The sequence below is a fragment of the Lolium rigidum genome, chromosome 7 (assembly GCF_022539505.1).
Source record: "Lolium rigidum isolate FL_2022 chromosome 7, APGP_CSIRO_Lrig_0.1, whole genome shotgun sequence".
NCBI lineage: Eukaryota > Viridiplantae > Streptophyta > Magnoliopsida > Poales > Poaceae > Lolium > Lolium rigidum.
Genome location: NC_061514.1, coordinates 266,845,618 through 266,868,608, shown reverse-complemented (window position 1 = coordinate 266,868,608; position 22,991 = coordinate 266,845,618). Strand labels below are relative to the sequence as shown.

At 45.2% G+C, this 22,991-nt stretch overlaps 1 protein-coding gene across 1 annotated transcript; it reads right to left on the bottom strand.

Annotated features, from left to right (window-relative positions):
- Positions 1-9,980: 9,980 nt before the first annotated feature.
- LOC124669268 (photosystem I reaction center subunit IV, chloroplastic-like) lies at positions 9,981-11,075 on the bottom strand. The gene is made up of 3 exons (XM_047205912.1): positions 10,708-11,075; positions 10,523-10,588; positions 9,981-10,258 (listed from the first exon to the last, which is right to left on the bottom strand). Exons 1-3 carry the CDS (start codon positions 10,972-10,974, stop codon positions 10,154-10,156), a joined length of 438 nt encoding a protein of 145 aa, XP_047061868.1. The 5' UTR covers positions 10,975-11,075; the 3' UTR covers positions 9,981-10,153.
- Between the last annotated feature and the right edge of the window lie 11,916 nt (positions 11,076-22,991).

Sequence of the window (22,991 nt, the reverse complement as noted above, 5' to 3'; positions counted from 1 at the left end):
TTCATGGTGGAAGTTTCAGTTTTGGACATATACCCTCAATCTCATATGAGAATAATAATTGTTGCCACATGCTTATGCATTAAAGAGGAGTCCAGTATCTGGTGTCCATGTTGTCCCGATATGGATGTCTAAGTTGAGAATAATCAAAAGCGAGAAATCCAAAATGCGAGCTTTCTCCTTAGACCTTTGTACAGGCGGCATGGAGGTACCCCATTGTGACACTTGGTTAAAACATGTGTATTGCGATGATCCGGTAGTCCAAGCTAATTAGGACAAGGTGCGGGCACTATTAGTATACTATGCATGAGGCTTGCAACTTGTAAGATATAATTTACATAACTCATATGCTTTATTAGTACCGTTGACAAAATTGTTTCATGTTTTCAAAATAAAAGCTCTAGCACAAATATAGCAATCGATGCTTTCCTCTTTGAAGGACCATTCTTTTTACTTTTATGTTGAGTCAGTTCACCTATCTCTCTCCACCTCAAGAAGCAAACACTTGTGTGAACTATGCATTGATTCCTACATACTTGCATATTGCACTTGTTATATTACTCTACGTTGACAATTATCTATGAGATATACATGTTGCAAGTTGAAAGCAACCGCTGAAACTTAATCTTCCTTTGTGTTGCTTCAATACCTTTACTTTGATTTATTGCTTTATGAGTTAACTCTTATGCAAGACTTATTAATGCTTGTCTTGAAGTACTATTCATGAAAAGTCTTTGCTTTATGATTCACTTGTTTACTCATGTCATTACCATTGTTTTGATCGCTGCATTCATTACATATGTTTACAAATAGTATGATCAAGGTTATGATGGCATGTCACTTCAGAAATTATCTTTGTTATCGTTTTACTGCTCGGGACGAGCGAGAACTAAGCTTAGGAATGCTGATACGTCTCCGACGTATCGATAATTTCTTATGTTCCATGCCACATTATTGATGATATCTACATGTTTTATGCACACTTTATGTCATATTCGTGCATTTTACGGAACTAACCTATTAACAAGATGCCGAAGAGCCGATTCTTGTTTTTCGCTGTTTTTGGTTTCAGAAATCCTAGTAACGAAATATTCTCGGAATTGGACGAAATCAACGCCCGGGGTCCTATTTTGCCACGAAGCTTCCGGAAGACCGAAAGGGATACGAAGTGGGGCGACGAGGCGCCGCCACCATAGGGCCGCGCGGCCGGAGGGGGCCGCGCCGCCTATGGTGTGGGCCCTCGTCGGCCCTCCGACTCTGCCCTTCCGCCTACTTATAGCCTCCGTCGCGAAACCCCCGAAACGAAGAACCACGATACGGAAAACCTTCCGGAGACGCGCCGCCGCCAATCCCATCTCGGGGGATTCTGGAGATCTCCCCCGGCACCCTGCCGGAGAGGGGATTCATCTCCCGGAGGACTCTTCACCGCCATGGTCGCCTCCGGAGTGATGAGTGAGTAGTTCACCCCTGGACTATTGGTCCATAGCAGTAGCTATGGTTGTCTTCTCCTCATTGTGCTTCATTGTTGGATCTTGTGAGCTGCCTAACATGATCAAGATCATCTATATGTAATGCTATATGTTGTGTTTGTCGGGATCCGATGGATAGAGAATACCATGTTATGTTAATTATCAAGTTATTACCTATGTGTTGTTTATGATCTTGCATGCTCTCCGTTATTAGTAGAGGCTCTGGCCAAGTTGATGCTAGTAACTCCAAGAGGGAGTATTTATGCTCGATAGTGGGTTCATGCCTCCATTGATATCCGGGGAGTGACAGAAACCCCTAAGGTTGTGTTGTGCTGTTGCCACTAGGGATAAAACATTGATGCTATGTCTAAGGATGTAGTTGTTGATTACATTACGCACCATACTTAATGCAATTGTCTGTTGCTCGCAACTTAATACTGGAGGGGGTTCGGATGATAACCTGAAGGTGGACTTTTTAGGCATAGATGCAGTTGGATGGCGGTCTATGTACTTTGTCGTAATGCCCAATTAAATCTCACTTGTACTTATCATGACATGTATGTGCATTGTTATGCCCTCTCTATTTGTCAATTGCCCGACTGTAATTTGTTCACCCAACATGCTTTTATCTTATGGGAGAGACACCTCTAGTGAGCTGTGGACCACGATCCATTCTTTTATACTTGAAATACAAATCTGCTGCAATACTTGTTCTTTCTTGTTTTCTTGCAAACAATCATCTTCCACACAATACGGTTAACCCTTTGTTACGAGCAAGCCGGTGAGATTGACAACCTCACTTTGTTTCGTTGGGGCAAAGTACTTTGGTTGTGTTGTGCAGGTTCCACGTTGGCGCCGGAATCTCCGGTGTTGCGCCGCACTACATCCCGCCGCCATCAACCTTCAACGTGCTTCTTGACTCCTACTGGTTCGATTAAACCTTGGTTTCTAACTGAGGGAAACTTGCCGCTGTGCGCATCACACCTTCCTCTTGGGGTTCCCAACGGACGTGTCAATTACTCGCATCACAGGACCCCATACATCAGAAAAGACTTGCTCAAAGGGAGTAGTAGATCTACTGGTGGAGATGGGGTATGGCAACTTGTGACTCTTAGCAAGCTAACAAGAATCACAGACATATGGGGTAATTTCTGGGGTGTAAGCTATTTTATTCCTTCTAAGAACTTGTTGAACGATAAATGAAGACGGATGTCCTAGACGACGGTGCCATGTAGATGATGAAGGCTTTATTGTGATGAAAGCATGCTTGGAGGACGCATTAGAAATAGGCATCAAGGGATAGAGTCCTCCTAGCAGGGGCCTTTAAACAGAATTCGCCGTGTTGCTTGGTCCTTAATCAAAAAGAAGAAAGGATGGAATTCAATGAAAACATGATTATCAAGAGTAAATCGGTGAACAGATAATAGACTTTTGGAAGCACTTGGAACATGTAGGATATCACGAAGATTGAAAGAGTTATTTGAGGTGCATAAAACTGAATGACCAATGTTACTAATGTGCATACCTGATCCTTCAGCAGTGCGGACACGGTCATGTCCATCATATTTATCATGAGTATGGAGCTTGCTTAGCTCGCTGGTGATGTGGTCGGTGGCTCCAGTGTCATAGTACCAGTTGGTGTCGACTCTAGTGAAGTTGGCACCTTTATTCCCACGGTCTCCATCACCACGGGGATCGTCACCATAGCACCACCAACAGTCACGGGCTGGGTGCCCATGGATGTCACATATCTGACAGGTGGTGTTGACATAAGGGGTGGGCTGGCGGTCACGCCTACCACCACGCCCACATCCATCGCGTCGGTCTTCATCATTGCGACGACGAGGGCGATCATCATCATATCGGCGCCCTTGATAACCACCACCATCACGGTGGCCCTGATCATCACGACGGTCGCGGTAGTCGCGGCGATCGCGAGAGTCCTGCCGCCCGCGGTCATCGCCACGGCCACGGTCTTCATAGCGTGGGCGCTCATCATATTGCTGCTGACGAGGACGATCGTCCTGACGCGGACGCTCAGGTCCACGTGGAGGTGCACCGCCTCGGCGCGCGACGTTGGCAGACGAAGTGAAGCCTTCATCCGCCTTATGCATGCGATCATACGCCTGCACCTGGCTGAGGAGATCATCAAGAGTGGTGCCGGGATTGGCGTTGACGGCAGTGCGGAGAGTGTTGTAGTGACTGCCGAGACCCTTGAGAACATACCAGATGAGATCGTCGGGATCAAGAGGTTTTCCTGCAGCAGCAAGTTCAGAGGCAATAGCTTTCATCTTAGCAAAGTACTTTTCAGCAGAGAGATCATTTTTTCGAGTGTCATTGAGGGCGGAGCGGAGTTGCTGCACCCTGGTCTTGGATGTTGAGGAAACGTGCGCGGTGATGGCAGCCCAGGCTTCGGCCGAAGTCTCAAGGCCAACAACATGTGCGAGCACGTCAGGGGAGAGGGCGTTGAGGATCCATCGGAGCACTTGTTGGTCACGAGAAATCCAGGCAGAGTACTCAGGATTCTCAATGGTGACCTTCTTGTTGTTGACGTCCTCCGTCTCTAGGGTCTTCTCCGGCGCCTCCTCTTTCCCTTCAACGATATCAAGGACACGAGCGCCGCGAAGGGCCGGGATGACAAGAGCTTTCCAGATAAGCGCATTATCGCGCGTGAGCAGCTGCGAGGGTGGAGACCCTAAGGCTGCAGCAAGAACCGTAGCAGATGAGGTCGATGATGACATGGCGACGGTAGGGTTTTTGGCGGCGGCGGCGGCAGGGAATCAGAAACCCGATGCGGCGGCTGCGGCGATCTTGATCTTGATCTTGACGTGCGTGTTTTGGTGCGGCGGCAAATTGCGGCGGCAGAGTTTGGTCGTGTCTTGGTCGTAGGCTTGGGTTTGTCTTGGTCTTGGGAGGCGGCGATAGCGAGCAGCGACGGCAGCGGCGCAGAGGCTAGGGCGGCGGCGGTTTTAGGGTTTTGGGTCGTGGGCAACTAGAGCGCGGAAGAGGACCGCTCTGATACCATGTTAATCGTGGTGGAACGATGCGTACCCCTCCGGGGGCATCGGTTGCGTGTTTATATAGGTGTAGGGAAAAGCCCCCATACGTGGCATACAAGAGGTATACATGTACGTGTCGGAGTACTACTCCGTACCCGTACACATATGATTACATAGTCTAACAAACATTAATACCATGAGTGAAAAAATTATATAACTATACTAAGCAGAGCTCCTTTGTAGGGCAGAGGAAGACAAAAATATAACCCTAAATAAAATATGCAAATACTTTCCCGTGTGTTTTCTTTCCAGCATCAATGACCCATACCTATGCTTATGTAGTCCCAACACAGAAATGACTTCTACCAATTTTCTCTTTTAGCTCCATGTACTGTAGAGAATACATTACAACAATGCAACAATGCTTTAAGCTCTTGGTGCTTCTGATAGGACATTATCTAGTTTATCAACATCATGAGTTGGAACTGAATCAAGAAATTTATTGATTAAACATGATTCAGAGATACAAACCTGTCATATTTCTCAACCCTCCTGTGACGTTATTGACAGAAAATGAAAATGTGGGAGCTCGCCTTCCCGAGGCGACCCAACCCGCCACCCCGTGCTTCTTTTGCCGAGTGCTGGGACGGCCTCCCCGGGGATTCCTCCAGATCGGGCCAAAAAATCTCACAATTTCGAAAGGCACTAACTCACCTAGACGGGCACGCACTCGATTTGCTTCGCCAGGCTGATGGTGGCACGGTCACAGATGATCTCAACCTCCCTGGGAAGGTACATGGCAGTATTGTCCTATACTTTCACAAAATAATACATTGCATCAACTGGGAAATGAAACAGAATATGACCCCTCCAAAGAAGATACAAAACATGACATTGCATTTATATTGACCAACACTTAATGGCAATATCAACAGTGCTACACCTTCAACAGCAAGTTAAGGTCTTAAGGCCAACTCCTTTGTTTCCACATATATATGAACAACAGTTCAAAGGCTTATGTTATGTTCAAGACATACATTTTGGGATCCACGATTACTTCATCAAAAAGTATGAAATGACAACAGAAATAGTACAGGAAAAACCATTGAGCCACTTCGAACATAAACATAAAGATCGATTCGAGGATTACATTACCAATTATTGAGCTCATGTTTTGCTACTCATATCCATTTAACTGCGCCCAAATAGAACTTCCAACCTGCATGAGAATGAGCCAGTAATTTAGTTGTAGGATTTCCAAAAAAAAGGGCAGTATGCACCAAGAATAGTGTAGCACTGCAACATGATAAAAGCAGAGAGAGAACTACCTTTTATTGTTTTCCAGGCTTTGAACAATGGAGGTTGCATCAAAATAGAGAACAAAAAATCCTTCAGACACAGAACCAAACACAAACTGCAAGTTGGGAAGCACTTCCACTGGAAAGATGCCAGAAAAATATAAATAGAGACAAAGAACCAATAATATGCTATCTTAATTTTACAATAGGTATACTGCAGAATCTCCTCTCGTGATCATGCAATTTCTATCTTCTTCTCATTTTTATTCTCTCTGAAGATCTATGTAAACCTTGTAGTGACGATCATTTGTTTCAACTGAGAAAACATACATCGGATTGCTACCGTAAAAGAGTAAGGTCTAGCAATATGCAAAACATATCTTGTTATGTTCTACATTAGCTTAACATACATTGGACTATCATCTTAGTCCAAAGACAATATATAGAGCCACACAGATTTAGAGAAAAGCAACAATAAACTTATCATAATTCAGTTTCGCCCAGTTCATACCACAAACCTCATTTTCATTAGAATATTAGATGAAAATTTGTAGACTGGACCACCTTCTAGAAAATATGTGCTAAGGCATTATTTGCGTCCCTATTCCATTGCTTTTCCAAAACATACAATTAACAGCAGGTATGGTTGAAAAGTAATAATACGATTGGCTGATATCCGTAACAGCCATTGTAGTGTACGGTAGGTAATTCATCTTAACACAAAGTTAACGCCAATGATGAAAGTTCCTTGATGCATTCATCTTAACACAAAGCTGTGGAAAATGGGCTGGTAAGAAGCTAGTGCTGCTGGCATACAACTCTGTTTCTAAGCGCTTATTGATGGTTAAAGGATCTGAAAGAAATTGAATATATGTTTCCTGGACACCAATGTACACCATAAATACAATCTATTTCCTAAATACAAAATTATCAACAACATTTCAAGTAAAATGGTAGAAAACTCTTTGATTATAAAAGTTATTCAGCGGTATCAACAGAGAGCTGCAAACAGTTCTGACAACATTGTATGTAAAAAATACAAATAGGTCTCTATATGTGAAATTGAATCATAGAAGGCATAAATAGACATTAAGCAATGAAATCATTGAAAACACCCTAAAATTCTCACAAATCGTAGCTGGGCTGCTTCTCCCGAAACTGACTTGGGTGGCTTCCAGTTAACCGGGCCAAAACCACAAGATTCGCACAGCAGATTTTGGGCCTATGCGGTTTCGTCAGCCCAGTCCTGCTCGTTAACTCTATCCGGGAAGGCTGAGCGATTGCCCGTAGCGCGGCCATCATTATCGTGCAATTAAGTGCAGCGTTACTATCTTTTTGCCTCCTCTTTCCGTCATATATGTTGATTTCCCCCGTTTAATCGCCTCTCGTTTCCTCAAATTGCAGAGGTGCTAATCCCTGGTATTTGTTTGGTGATTGTATAGGAATCAAGGAGGTGGAGGCGACAGACGGGAGAGTTATGGCGTCGGCGAAGGCGGGCGATGAGGAGGATCAGTCGGCGGCGACAGCTGCGGCGGCATCAACGGGCGTCTGCAGCTATGACGCAGCAGGACGGAGGGGCGTCGCCTGTTGCAAAAAGAGGAGTGGGTGGCCGCTTGCTAGCAACCTCGGCGACTTATGAGTCCAGATCAAATCATCTTCACCTAGATCAGTTAAGTTCATACCCTGGGGTTTCGCCTTCATCTCTGAGCCGTGGCATTCTCGCGTAAGTTGCTCTGTCCGGTGGACGGTAGGAGGGTAAGGCGAGGATGCGGGATGTAGCCCTGTTACGCTTTAGGAGGAAAATGAGGTTCTGCTAATGATACAATTTTTTTCTTCTTTCTCTACTTGATTGGTATCTTGTACCACAAAATTTTGAAGCCATTATTTGGCGGGAGAATTACAACGGTGTACCGAGTTCATCATCACCTTGCAAACCATTTCCTTGATGTAACCACACATGGGAGATGACAAAAGGCTTTGTATGTGCAAGATTTCTTTAACTTCTGAAGTGGCCAGCAAGGTTCTCTTATCCAATTTCTTTTTGATTCACTGAAATAATTTCCACGAGAATAAGGACGATGCACTGAATTTTCTGTTGCAATGATTCTTTTTCCCCTATGGTTAACATGGTCCTTTTTGGTTATCCTTGGATTTAAACTAGAACGTCTGTGCTTTAAACTGATTTAAACACATCCATTTATAGGAGAAAACTGTATGAAAAAATAGAATGTTCATGCATAATTCCGAAACAATTCCTTGTCTTGAGTTTAACATCATGAGTTTGATCTTGTAAAACTGAGCCTACCTTCTACAAGGTAGGCACAAATGTGGAGGCTGCCCATTGTGTAGTTGTTTTTCCTGATGATACGGTAGTTGGCGAGCAATGCATAATACATAAATAAAAGATTGCTGACAGGAAGACCTCTGCCCAAAATATTTAAACTTATATTCTCGTTTGACCTTTCCATTTGGTGCTATTATCATATACATATCATAGCATAGGTAGTTTGTGCACTGTGAGGCCAAGAACTAATTGACTGATTGACTATTGCAGAATCTTGTTCAGCACTACGATATATCCCATTAGCAAAATGAAATATGTTTTTTTTGCCATCAGGCTATAATATTGCTAAGTGAAAAAATATTGTGCTATCAAATTTAGCGCCAGCCTCCTCTGGATGCTATTTCGCGTGGTTAAGTGGCGCTATGATACGCCATATCATGATTACAGCCGTAGCGCGGACTCTCCAGATTTGCTATGCTATTTTTTTCATCGATTTATTTGCTTCTATATGTCAGCAGTGGTTAATAAGTTTTCTTTGATCTTACAGAGCTTTGTCTTCACATGTTCAATTAAAGTCAATTATGTTGCTATTTTCTTAATTATATAAACATGGATTGATCGTGGCCAAGAACTCTCCCAGAATAAAGTGTATTCTGGTGGAATTATGTGTAGTGTGGAGCAGTACATGATTAGCTGCAGATCAGAATTCTACGTACTCCTACCTCCATTTTTTACCCTATTTTTGTAATACTCCATGCTACAAACAAATGCTGCTTGGCCGTGCTACTTTTAGAACATCCTTAAATGATAGTTGTTGAAGGAAAGCTACTCATGAACATGGGTTCAGTCATATGGATATAAATGTTCTCTGAAAAGTCATATGTTTCAGCAAGCAAGGGCTTCACATGTATCAGTTTGTCTTGGTATCTTGGTCATGGAATGATTGCTTATTTCCCTTTTGTATGTTCTTAAAGGATTACATTGATTCATTTTTTCCAGAAAATGGGTATTCCTTTACATAAATGGATGTCCTTGATTCTAAAAAAAAATATTGGTTGTGCCTTACTCGTGAGGTTCGTTCCACATGGTTTTATGATTGATTGATTTGCCTGCTCTATCCTTGGCCAAATACATGCTTGCTAAACAGTCTTTTATAATATATTGTTGTTGCAATCATAATAGCATATAACAGAAACTTGATTTCAGAATTTGATGGTATAGACTATATAGACTTGAGAAGATAACCGAATAATTTGGTCACAAGAGATGAATTTTCGAGAACCTGAGCTTCATATTTGATTTGAATTGTTGAATTATGTTCAAGAGCTAGCTTTCTAATATATTTTCATAATTCTTTTGTAAAGATGGACGGGCGCAGACATTCAATCCATCAATCCATGGACAAATACATGGACAACATCATCCTTGCTTCCGGAGATAGCACTAGAGGGAAAAATAACTGCACTCCCCCTGGCATAGTAGTCTACTATGTGTTTTGTGTCATAATTTCCGTATGTGTCCTGCTCTTGTTTAACAGTCGATGGTTCACTGTGTTCTGTTTCCATAATAAGATCTTTTAACAGTCTCAATATCATGATGTTTTCAGGTCTGAGCACACTTCCTGATCCGACTGTGGACTCCCCTCATTGGTACATGATAACATGCAATGTGCTTCATTCTTTGACTTGAGTGCGCAGCAGGCATTCCCTGCTAGTAGTATCAATTCACGTTCAGAGACGTTAACGGCTACCGAAACGTTAATGGTACATTTTTTTGCTACCGAAACGTTAACGGTACGAAATATGATATTTAGCCAGAAAAGCAAAAGCCAAAAAAATGTTGCAGGCATCCATGGAGTGTATCGGGGTAAGACGAACAGATCCTGAGCACCAAATTAAATCAAGCAGCTGCAAATGATGTGCATGTACAAAAGTGGAAAAAATACAATCATGTTGAGCAAGGGGGGAGATTATTAGGTCCATGTGGAAGCACGCAAATACATATAATCATAGAGGTTACACTATTACACACAAGATTTGTGGTGCTAATATTTCACGTCGTCACTTGACACGCGATCTACCAATGCAATCACTGGATGGAGCACGTTTAAACAACCTCCTTGATCTCGTCCAGGGCGTAGTTGTTCGTCGACACGCCGGCGTAATTCACCTTGGCGAAGCGCACAACCACCGGGTAACGGGTGTTGGGGTCCTGCATATATACCATTATTAATTGGTGATCCAATTCACAGAGGCATTTTACTTTTGAAATAGATGGGAGCATCGTTCAAGCATCTGCATCAGAGGGATGTATACGACCTCCGTATTATTTCAAGGTTCAGTAGTATTTACATCTCACGGACTACTCAAAGTAGCAGCAAAAATAAACCATCTAAACAAAGAAGAAAAGCAAGAATACGCACAGAGCTATTTTACATTTTTTACTGCAACAATAATTAGGACATTCCTTAGTTACCTGATCAACCGTGACAACGGATCCAGTCCCGTTGTACCAATAGGACTCCCTCCTCAGAATCTTAACCTGATCATCATATATAGAAGAAGAATGCAAAAGTTGAGCCACAAATACCCAAGTTAGATAAAGAAGGTAGCCGAGTAACGATGCAAGCGCAAGCATGTTCCATGTTAACTTAGGAGTACCTTGGTTCCCCTCTTGGGTCCAATCGGCGGTGGCTTGGCCTTGGCGGGCGCCTTTGTGGCCACGGCGCCTTCTGGCTTCTCCGTGTCCGCTGGAGTGGGTGCTGGTGGCGCTGCCGGCTCCTCCTCGGCGCGGACAACGAGCCTCCTGCCGAGCCGCTTGGACGAGACGAAGCTGATGTGGTTGCTGCTGCTGCCGCTGCCGCCGTTGGGCATGCCCGCGGCTAGCATGAATCTGGAGGTGGCAGACGCCATGTTGGTGCTTGCCATCGCGACGGCGAGCTCAGGCCAGCTCTAGCGTTGTTTGTCGTTGCTAGCTAGCTCCTTGCGGTCGTGTGGCTCCGGCCAGCAAAAGTGCGTAAGTAGATGGCTCAGGATGGAGAGCTTAGATTGGCGGATTATCTCCAGCCAAGTGGCTGATTTCCCCCACTACGGTGCCGCCACATGGCATATCTTATCCACCGATGTGGATAACCTCCCATCCATGCGATGGATTCGCTTTACCATTGTTAGGACACCAGTCGCTTGACCAACTTATCTGAATTGCTTCCCGCTTGTACCATGTTTAGTATCACTAATATATCATTGTATTTTAATTCAGTTATACGCGTGTACACTGCTGCACCCAATGGATATGCTCATTTGTGATGAAAATACGTACTTAGATTATATGTTTTGTTGCGTCGAATTTTTTTTCCTTTGATTGTTATCGTTCACGCACAGATCTGGTCATATGATTTATGGACCAGGGGATGGCATTTCTTTGCAGTGTCAGAAATAGTGTTCCTCAGCTGCTGCGTTTGTCTCGGTTTCCATCTATAGACGTTCTCCAGCGTAGTGTTAGAGCATCTCCAGCCACGTCCCCCAAAGCGTCCCCCAAACCGCGCCGGATTGAGCGTTTGGGGGACGTGTTTTGTTCGTGCCGTCTTTGGGGGGCGTCACTCCCCAGCCGCGTCCCCCAAACGCCGCCCCCAATCAAGAATTCAAATTTTGCATTCAAAAGATATCGTTCCCGCCGATCAGAGTAGCGACGATCAGAGTAGCGGCGATCATATTACAGATCATATAGTGCATGCTAAATTAGAAAAAAGGGGTTGGTCGACGGCGACGTATCCTGAGTCGACGCAGGCCCGTCGATCACGACGACCTCGTCGCGATCTGGCTGGTGTTGTGCATGCTCCGTCTCCTCCGCCACCGTCGCGTAGGCCGACGATGGTGTAGCAGTCGAAGACGCGGCAGCCGGCTCTTGCGCCGCGATTCTTCTGCCGCCGCCGCTTCCTGGGCCGCCGCGTCGGCCGCCGCCATTTTGGCTTCGATGTCGTCGAGGATCCGGCCTTTGAAGAAGTTGTGCGCCGCCCGCGTCCGGGAGACATTCCCTCTGTCGAGGCTCTCGGCGGGGACATGTCGTCCCTGCGTTTCTTGAGCTCCAACTTCTCCTCTTGTCTCTTGAGCGGCTCCGCCCACCTTTCGTCGTTCTTTTTGGCGCGAGAGAGAAAGGTCGAGGAGACGTCCGCGAGGCATTTCGTGATCGACGCTCGCGTCTTCTCACCCGACGCGGCGTCGGCCAAGGCGGCCTTGGCGGCCTTGTTGCCGATAGGGACGCCCTGCCGACGTTGCCGACGCCGCGTCCGGATCAATGGCGTCCTTCCCCTGGACGACGACAGGCGCGTCAACCGCCATTTCTCATTCCCTTTGAGCTTGCTATAACAATGCATCGGCACGAACGGCTTATGCCCATCCGGAGTTCCTCGCGTAAACCTCCATGGCCCTATCAAACTAGCCAAAGGAAGCGGAATCATTTCATCGAACACAATGTAGGCGCTACGAGATTATGGAAGAAAGAGTCGTACCATTTGGGAGAGGTCGGCGCCGCTCTCGGCTCCGGTCGGTAATTCTCGATGGTATCCATGGAAGGAGCTCACCAACGCCTGGATGATGGCCCATCGCGTCGACATTGCCTTTTGGCTCCTCTTCATTGTCACTTTGTTGTAGTCGCCCTTGATGAGCTTGCGCTCATCGAACTCGGCCTTGATTCCCGCCCAATACTTCCCGTGTTTTTGGTTGGCGCCGATGATGGAGTCATGGCTCACCATCGCCCACGACTCGCAGAGACAAAGATCCTCCAAAGCCGTCCACTTGGGGCCTCGTGTGCCCGACGCCTTCTTCTTCTTTTTCTTCTTCACGCCGTCCGCGTCGACCTCCACGAGATCATCGTCACCGGCACCCTCCTCGTCTTCTTCCTCGCCGCCCTCTTCGTCCTCGTAGTCGTCCTCGTCCTCCACCCCTCCTCTTCATCGTCCTCCTCTTCCTCGGCACCCTCGGCACCGGCGCCGTCGAGTCCGAGCGGCCTCGCGGCCGCCGAAAGGGTCGCCGTCCGCACCGGGTCTGGCTCGCGCTGCTCGTACGCCGGGAGTAGAGGTTGTTGGGGTTGAAGCCGCCATGCGGCAGCCGCATCCAGGTAGTGCGGCGACAAGTTAGGCGTCACGCACCGGGAGTGCCGGAGGGCCGTCGTTGTAGAAGGCGAGATGACGACGGAGAGAAGACTCCGGAACGTACACCGAGCACGTTCGTACTATATGGGCTCGCGTTGGTGGCGGCGAGACACCCGGCCATTAAGTGATGGTGCTGGCGCGCCGCGCGAGCCTTCTTCTCTGCTTCCGCCCTCTCGGTCCTTCCGGCTCCGCCGTCGACATCTTCGGCGCGGACAGGTCTTCATGCCACGCGATCATCGGTCAATCCTTCCGGCCTCTTCTTCGAGGCCGGCGCCTTCCGCGGCTTCGCGAACGGCGCTTTCGCCCCTTTCGTCGCATTGCCCGGCGGCTTCTTGGCCGCTTTCTTGGCCATCTTCTTGGGGGCTACCGGCGGCGCCATGGAATGGGGAGAAGGTAGCGACGGCGGGTGGACGGCGGGAGGGAGAAACAAATCGGCGGGGAAAGGAGAAATGAATCTGCGGCGGGGAAAGGAGAAATGAATCGGCGGCGGGGGAGGCCAGAAATGCGCGGTGGGATAGGCGCGATATGGCGGGAGGGGCGGGATTTGGCGGGAGTGGGAGACGATTTTTCACTGAGCCGCTGACGCGCCGGGCCCGCGTCGGTTCGCCTCGCTTTTCGTTGTGTCCGGCGTCCCCAGTGCGTCCCCTGTGGGACGGGGACGGGCTCGGGGTGCCGGACACCGTATCGGGCCGGACAAAAATGGGCTTTGGGGGACGCGGCTGGAACGCATTTTTTGTCCAGCGCGCCCCAAATCCCTTTGGGGGACGCGGCTGGAGATGCTCTTAGGCTCTGGATCGAGCTAGAACATGTAAATGGCGTGCTCTCGTTGAAGTATGAAGGAGTAGCCCCTATGTTTGAGCTCTTGAAATTTTATGCTGTAGACATCAACAGGCAGTCGCTTTCAGAACAACCATCTCTCAAGCCTCAAGGAAATTGTACTCCCAGATCTCTGCTCTAAATCTACATTGGCCTTTGCTTATTGCCCACAGAGAATGGAACTGTGTTTAATCAACTGAAGATGAAACTCAAAGTGCAACGATTTTCTCTCTTCAATTGAGAAGGATAAATTCCGAACTAGCTGGACTAACTAGATAGCAGTAGTAGCACGTACGTAAAATCATTTTCAGTGATCCAAGAAAGAAGATAGTTGGATATCGGATTTGATGTGCACCTGGGTACTCCCGAGCCGCCGGAAGTATTTCCGCCGACTGGTTTCCTTCCTTTTCTCGGCGGAGCCTCCATCTTGCCCCTCCCTAATACGCCTGTTCGCACCCGCCAGTGCCAAGGCTGAGCGCAGGACCTGGACCATTACCACCCCCGGCGCAGGAGACGGCTCCGGCCGCCCACATCACCCACTGCCGACCGCCGCCACTCCGCTTGCGTCTGCTCCCGTGACCGCCCCTGACGTCGGCCGAATTGCCGCAATGGCGCGGCGCGGGAAAGGGCTCCGGCCAGCCACATCCGCCACCACCAACCGCCGTCGCAAGAGGGGACTCCGCTCGCGTCCGCGTCTGCTCCCGCGACCGCCCCTGATAGCAAGGTCCTGGTGTTCTCTCCTTCCTCTTTCTTCTTTTCATCATTTCGCCAAGATACTCAGGTGTACTTTTAACACTATTACAAGATGAACAGCCTATAAAATAGAGATATTGCTATTTTTTCAGAGAAAAATAGAGACATTGCTCAAATGTGGAAAACTTCAGGCAGAAGTAACCAAGAAGGCCTGGCCCATCAATACTGCCTTTTATTCAAACCAATTGCCAAAGAGGCATTATCCCGCTGTGCGCATTTACCACCACCAAAAATTACCGTAAACCAGCCACCATATGGCGCAGCGTGCCGCCGCGCCGATCATTGCTAGTATAAGGTTAGAGTAGAACAGATAGATATTTTGTAGCCGGCCCTATCCATCGAAGTAGGGTAGCTTAAGATCTAAGTCACCCCAGTGACAAGCAGGAGAAGCATACAACTTACTCGTGCGTGTAAACAACGAGTCATCAGGGCAGCTGTCAACCTCACAGACAAAGTCCAGCAATATAAAAGCAAGCCTATCACAGCCAGCTAAACCATTTGACTCATGCTTCCACGAAGCATACGATTGCTGAACCAGCACCCCAACGCAAGAAGGCAAACCAGCAGCCAATCAGTTGATCGGTGTTCCATATTAGCACACACAAATATCTCAATAGAAAGGAGCATACACCACTTGATCATCAACAATTCAGAATGAACTGTAAGAACACATCAGAGCCACCACTGAAATTGCACCAAGATCTTAGGAATCTAATCAAGCAGCTAGGAGGTGGAGGCTAACCACAAGAAGGAGGGTATTCTAAAAATCCACAAGATCAAGCTACATGGTGCAGCAGGTAGAAACCAACAGGAACATCAATATATCTTGTAGGATTTATTCTTGCATAATCATTTTCGGGGAAATAGGAGAAATATACACATCACACCCCATCTAACTACCCTTCAACTAGGTTTTCACCTAGGAGGATAGAGAGATGTATTCATCTCAGATCTTGCATAGTGGTGCTATGCTAAGCTCATCACAGAGTGAAGAAGGGCACATCATAATATTTGTTCTTATAAAGAGTTGTGCCTCAGCTTATGCATCACTGGCAAGACCAAGAAAGCAAGCTAGATCTGTTCTTATCAGTTTAGCCAATCAAAAATAGAAGGGTATAGCAACCAGCAACATCAACTTATTCCTGGATTAATTCTAGGAGACAAAACCAGGCCACTGTAACCACACCACGGGTATACATCCAGTATACCAATATGACCAGATGATCATATTTTCATCTCAAGCTTGAAAGCCAAAGCCCAGAAAATCGAAGCAACAATAAAGCACATCTCTGTCCTGCACCAATCTGCCACTTTGAACAACCTCAACTTAAATGCATAGGTCAACTACACTCTATATGTGTTATAAGAGGATATATAGCAGTAATGGCATAACCAACCTATCAACAAGTTAATAACCAAACCACAAGAAAAGTAAATCTGGATAGTGGATATGCTTTGTCCAGAAAGGCTTGCTTAGATCACACAAATACATCAAAAGCACGAGGAGGCAATACGCAAAGCATATATTTGCTCTAGATCATACCATAACCCTCTATGTGATCATATCCTACACCTCTAGATGATCTTGTGATCACCAGAAAATCAAATAAAACACCCAAGAATAAATCACAGCAAGTTAGCCTCATATAAATATTTGGCAGCAAGTTTATAACAGGAAATTCATCTGCAATGATCAAGAACACACAAATAAGCCAGTAAGCTAGATTTATACCATGCAGAGTTCAAAAAAGCGTTCCTGAGCGTACGCTTAAGCGTAGATTAGAGCTAAGCGGAGCCCTTCCGCTCAGCTTTCGGCCTGAGCGAGAGGAAAAGCGAGGAGGGGCTGTGGAGGCGGGCTCTCACGCGGTGTCGAGGCAGAAGCAAGAGGGTTAGGGTTAGGAATTCGGTACTCATCCTAATTCCACTCCCGTGTCGAGGCAGAAGGAAGAGGCGACACCACTGGAGCTCCTCCGCGCCGCTGGTCAAGCTCCTCTTTCGCGCCGCCCTCTAGATCTTCCTCAAGGCTGCCTAGACAGGGTCCCCTTCCTCCAGCAGCTGGTTCCACTCGTCCCCTTCCCGTCCTGATCGAGGGGATCAAAGTGAGAGAGGCGAGCGTGCGTGAGTGGCGGCTACGACCTGGGATCTGGGATGCTGGGAAGAACGAGGGGATCGATTCATTTCCAGTGCATGAGGTTATTGGGCCTTTTGGAGGGGGTCATGTGTTTGGCTACGACCTGAGAAGCAAGAGGCATCGTGTTGGGCCTTTTGTTGGACCAAAAGTAACACAGAACTACGTGAGGTTATTCAATATTTCCTATTTTAGGCTTACATATGTCTGTTTTACCATGCACGCTTAAGCGGTGCTTAAGCTCGTTTAAGCAGTAGTTCCTCTAGGCAGAGCCTCACCGCTCGCTTAGCGCTTAGCGCTTTTTTGAACCTTGATACCATGTATGTGCATGCATTGGTTCAGAGAATTGAACCAATGATTATTATATGAGTGCCTTTGTAATTCATCATGCCCAGATAAGCTAATACAAAATTTTGCATCTCGCATACACTCAGATTTGGGAACTAATATGTGTGGAACATATTTACCGTAAGCTAGATACAACCATTTAACCGCAGCCGTACATGTTCTGATCTTTCTTAATTTTACAAGTCACCAGATCAAGTAGAAGTGTACATCACAAGTAATTAGCTCTTACTCATGTACGTGGACTATATCAGAAATAGACCAAGTAATTAACAAAGTTAGCTAGGACATAGGATCTACCAGTAGATCAAGCTCAACCAACACCAGTATCAGCGCATACATGACTTGGATGATAAAACCATCCAAATTATGGCATCAGACATAGCAACAGACCAGCAACACCTCATAGAATGCTTGGATGATAAACTCATCCAAACTGAAGCATCTCCACAACACATACACGAAGCTGTATTCAGTGATTAAAGAGTAGATTATCTCACAGTGGTCGTGATGGAGGTTTGCGTGTGCAGCACCTTCCCGCCGGCATCGTGGTTGAAGTAAATAGCACATCGACATAGCCACAGCAGCAACACCACTCGTACACCACCTAGCTCCAAACCAGAACCACCATGGGCGTTAGGTTATTTAGCAACCATCACTGAATAAGAAAGGGCAGGGGGAGAAGCCTAGCTTACCCTTGAAGCACAGCCGAGCCCGAGGGAGACTGCGAGGTCATCCAAGCAGGGGCTCGGGAGTTGGTTGTAGAAGTGGTAGGAGACGACGAGGAAGTCGTGGTCGCCGGGAAGCAGCCGGAGGCCCGGGAAATTGTGCTGGCGAGCCCAGGCTAGGGTTAGCCGTGGGGGCACGGGCAGTAGCAGGATGGCGTCGTGGCCGTGAGGATCCAATAGCGAGGGACGATTCGAAGGAGGATCCAATAGCCGTCCGCGAGAGGCCACGAGAGGGAGAGAAACATGAATCGACCGTGAAGGTTCGTAAGGGTAGAGAGAGCCGGTGCCTTGCCGGCGAGCAGCGGCGGCGGAAACGGCCGGCAGCCGCCGGAGCGTTGTGGGCGGAAAAAAGGGGAATCAACAAGGAGGTCGAGTGGCTCGTGCGATCTGCGATGGGAGAGGACAGAGGGACGTGAGGGATTAGCCGTATTCGACTCGTACGTGTGTATGTAACCCAACCTTCTGTACGTGTGTGCTACTAGGCCCGTTTAAGTCTAACCAATACAATAATCCATTAGGGTGTTCCTATTTGCTAATTAGCCTACTTTGCTCTACCCAAGTTTTTTTTTTTTGCGAATTAACTAGTCTACCCAAGTTAACTAGTCTATCCTTAGTGTGTGTTTATTTAGTAATGTATTTGTGGGTGTCTAGTTTTGCAAAATGAATATTAGAGTATAAAAAATACAAACAAATATTTAAAATCGAATAGGAATTGATTTCTAAATTATAAAAATACTCCAGTCAAGTTACAAATTAGTATTAAAACTTTGAATCAAGTTAACCATTAAATTAAATTCACATAATTTTCATTCAATTTTTATACTTTAAAATTTAAGAAACGTAGTTAATGTTATTAAGTTGAAGTTCTAAAAAAATGGAAATATTGTTTCAACCTTAATCATGTGGTAAATATTGTCAAAATAATTTTAACATGATTCAAAAATAAAGTTAGAATGTGATTTTAATTAAAAAAACATATCAAGTTCCATAAAATATATAATATTCTAACACATGCTTATATTTTGTAATGAATATTTTTGAACTTAAAATAGTTAATCAAATCAAAAAACATTTAGTACCTCTTAGGAAGTGCTTAAAACCTTAAAACTAAATTCCTTAGCCATAATAGATGAAACTCTAGAGCTTGACATTACTAGAGGTTAACTATACCTAGAGTCACCTATTACTTTTAATTAACTCCAAAACCATTTATTTTCCTTATAATATAAGTCTTTACTTTAAACCCTTAGAGCAACTTCAAATACTTATATGATATACTTTGGAACCTTAATGCCCTATAATCCTAGAATTGTATACTGTTAAGAACTCAACTACTACTGTTCGGTAATACCGTACCTAAACCTAGTATACTAAATCTAATGCCTCTACTTATAGATCAATAGAGGATTATAATAAACCCTAGAAGCAAATAACACTCTTATGGAAGTACTTAGTAGTCATTAAGAAATATATTCTTCCAAAGTTATGTTTTAGATATGTAACAAGTAATCACTAAAATACAAATGGTACTTCTTAAAATGAATAAATATCTTTCGTATGATAATCATGTGCCAACTATAAGCAATTGTGTGTTACTATTGTATTCAACTTATAAGATGCCCAAATTAACCAAAATCATAAAAATAAACTTGTTCGTAAAGCCACTCTAAAAGTGTAACACACCTAAATAAATCATTACAACTCATCAATCCTAACTCAACGGGGTTAGGTTACGCTAAGGACGATTGCATCTCATACTTATGCATTATAGCATATTTACCAATCTTTTAAATATTATCCTTACCGGATGATGATGCTATTTCAGAATTTGGAGTTATCCCGTATCAGAGTCCTTGCCTGCATAATCTTGCAGTCAAGAAAGGCAAGTTCATCGCTTGCTCATGTCAATTTGAGTATTTTTATAAAATTACTTGCAAAGTACTATGCTTATCACTCTTGCATGAAAAACAAAATGCTACTTTCATAACTATAAATATGACTATGTGGTGGGCAATGGAACCATGGTATGAGTATGGTGGAGGTTCCATTGCAATGGGTTTGTATCCATCTAGGATCAACAACAAATGTCGTACAGTGATTCTTGTGCCGTAAGACCCATGTTAACCATAAGATCTGGAGTGGAACGGAGTAGTCAGTTGTATTTCTTCCTCTCGTACATCAACGGATGCGCTTACCGTAGCAGTTGTGTCTTGCGAGAACAACCGGTGGGTGGGGATCCCATTCTAATTTCCCACGGTAATGCGGTCTATGATGGGTCACAGCGACCGGCGAAGGTATCGAGGTCATGATACCTGATAGTAGTCGAGGTCGGATGGTATCCAATGGATACGCTGACCGGCGAGGACCCAAGATCGGAACTGCAACAAAGGGTGGGTGTGCGGGATCGGGGAGAAATGCAATGATTGGCTAGGACCTTATATCGGACCTCACACCATGGAAGTGTGGACGGGAAAGATCGTCCGGTTGGCACCAAGGTTAAGATCTCTTATGGGTAAAGCAACACACATCTGCAGAGTGTAACGAATCGTGACCTGTCACTCCCTGTTCCGGGTTATGGAACTGCGAACGCGGCCGAAAAGGAACTCCATGAAGTTCTAGACACCTGGTGAAGGCTGACGAACGTAGCTCTTTAGAATAAAAGAAACATTTTGAAGAAATGTGTACAAAAACTTGCATTGCCTATGGCTTTCTGGTCTATGGCTGTAGCTAGTGCATTAAACACCTCTTTTCTATAATAAACTTATTGAGTACGCTCGTACTCATCCCTCTTTAAATCCCCTTCTTAGATATGGAGGCATCTAAGGAGGATATACAGTGCAACTCGAAGGCCGATGAGTCAACAACTACTTCAAGGAACAGGACCCTGTCAGAAGAGTCAAACACCACATCCACCATGAAGAAAACCTAGATTAGCAGTAGAAGGAAACTAGCTCCCTAATCCTAGCTCCTAATTAGCAAGAATCTATACATGACCTCTATAGCTAGTCAAATCCTCTATAAATAGAGTTCATGATAATATTAGACTACGAGTCGTTCTTCTGGAGTTTATTTGCAGTTTTACCTCATTGTAAAGTAGGAGGCTGTGTTGATCTTCTGTAAAGAGTCGGTGTTGTAATTCTATAGACATGCCTTGAACTCGCATATGTTTCTGTTGTACCACTCTGAGGGATGTAATACTAGTGGAACGGTGTTTCATTGGTGTTATGTCAACGACTTGCATACTACACCATGCAGTGGTATGCTGGGTCAGCAAACAATAGCATATCCGCTACCGCATTTGTCGGATATCCGCTTGACCACTATCCACAATCCGCATTCATATTCGTCGGATTTCTAAAAATGCATACCTTATCCTTAAAAATGGATATGCGGATTCGGAGCGGAAATTATCCGTACCATTTACGCCCCTAATTATAAAGAGCCAATGCTCAAGCTGCACAACTGATTATTTTATTTGTGACTTTTTAATTTCCTTTTACGTTTAGGGCTATTAGTCCACATTATGTAATAGATATATGGAAATTTTCTTGTATGAAATAGTCATTTCTTGCCACATAATATTTTTATGCAGGACATCTATAGTTTTCTTTTTGTTAATTTCTTCTCACGATATAGGGAATTTTATAGACTTACTATTTCTCTCTTTTTTCTTGTTTATCATGTTTGGTAATACCATATACGAGATTTGTATTTACTCGCATAGGTGTGGGATTTTCCATCAATGTCGATTTATTCCTCGATATTTCCGCTCTACATGGTAGATGGAAAAGTGCTCTCTTTCTCTCACCCTACTTTCATCCGAATCTCAAAACAAAATGGACGGTGGCGAAAACACGCACACCCATGCATGTAAGTTCAAAAGTATTTCGAGTCCATCAAAAAGATGATTTAAATTTATCTAAATTTCGATATATATATATATATATATATATATATATATATATATATATATCAAAAATTGTCTGCTGCAAAGGAGGGTAGCTACCACCCCCTTTGGAGATCGATGCGTGTGTAACGCCGTTTACGAGTGCGGATTTCCCTAATGTAGTAAGGCCCCCTGGCACTATTTGTACCACACGTTCTCTTAAGATTCGTGCAAAAGTCTACCAGTCAAAGGCTTGGTTATTTTTACATTTAACCCCCTAACAAATTCTAAATTAAATATAAGATCTCCCCGGGAGGGGAAAACTCTGGCCCCGTACCCTAATCCCTTCATTTCCACTCCTCCCGCCGCCTACCAGCTACCACACCTCCGTCTCTCCTGTTGCTCCTCTCTCCGGCGAGGCGAAGAAGAGCAGGGAGGCGCCCAGGCCAGAGACCTCCTCGAGCCCGTCCCCCAAGCCAGGGACCTCCTCGAGCTCCTCGAGCCCGTCCCCGTGGCCCCGGACCCCTCCTCCCGTGTCCGACCATGGAGATTGATCTGGCCATGGAGATCCCAAATCTGGCCTGGAGGGCCTGGATCTGACGAACCTCTATTTCTTTATTTTCATTTGTTACTTTTGTTCAATTTTTTGGTTTCAGATCCGGTTTCCCCGTTGAATAAGATGGTTCGTTCTAAATCTGTGTTGAATAAAGTGAACTTTCCTATATTCTTTGAAGTTCAGTGAAGATTCATTGTTTTTTTGTGGATTTTGTATGAAACCGTTTTGTTTCTATGAAATTGTTTATGAATAGGGGGAGGGCAATTTTGACCTGAAATTAAGCCACTAGAAAAAAATTAGGACGTTGAGCGAATTTTTTTAGGACGCTGAGCTAAAGTGACTTAGCAAAAGTAAATAAAAGCTCTATCGGCTAAAAGGAAATCTGGTCTCTTGAAAAGTTGTAGCCAGTTATAGCCGACATATAGCCAGAAAATCACTTTTGGCTCATAGGTGTAGATGCACCCATTGTTTGAAAAACATATTTCAAAATATTGAAAAAATCTGAAAAAGAATTTAGGTGTACATCCGGACATTATATGTCTGCACACAACATCTCGTGAAAAAATATATTTTTTGTAACTTG

Bases quoted from the DNA above. Each gene is read 5' to 3' on its own strand.
- LOC124669268 (XM_047205912.1), bottom strand. From the start codon at position 10,974: ATGGCAAGCACCAACATGGCGTCTGCCACCTCCAGATTCATGCTAGCC. The intron at 10,589-10,707 runs GTACTCCTAAGT...TATGATGATCAG, and splicing joins GACCCAAGAGGGGAACCAAG to GTTAAGATTCTGAGGAGGGA. The intron at 10,259-10,522 runs GTAACTAAGGAA...GTATATATGCAG, and splicing joins CCGTTGTCACGGTTGATCAG to GACCCCAACACCCGTTACCC.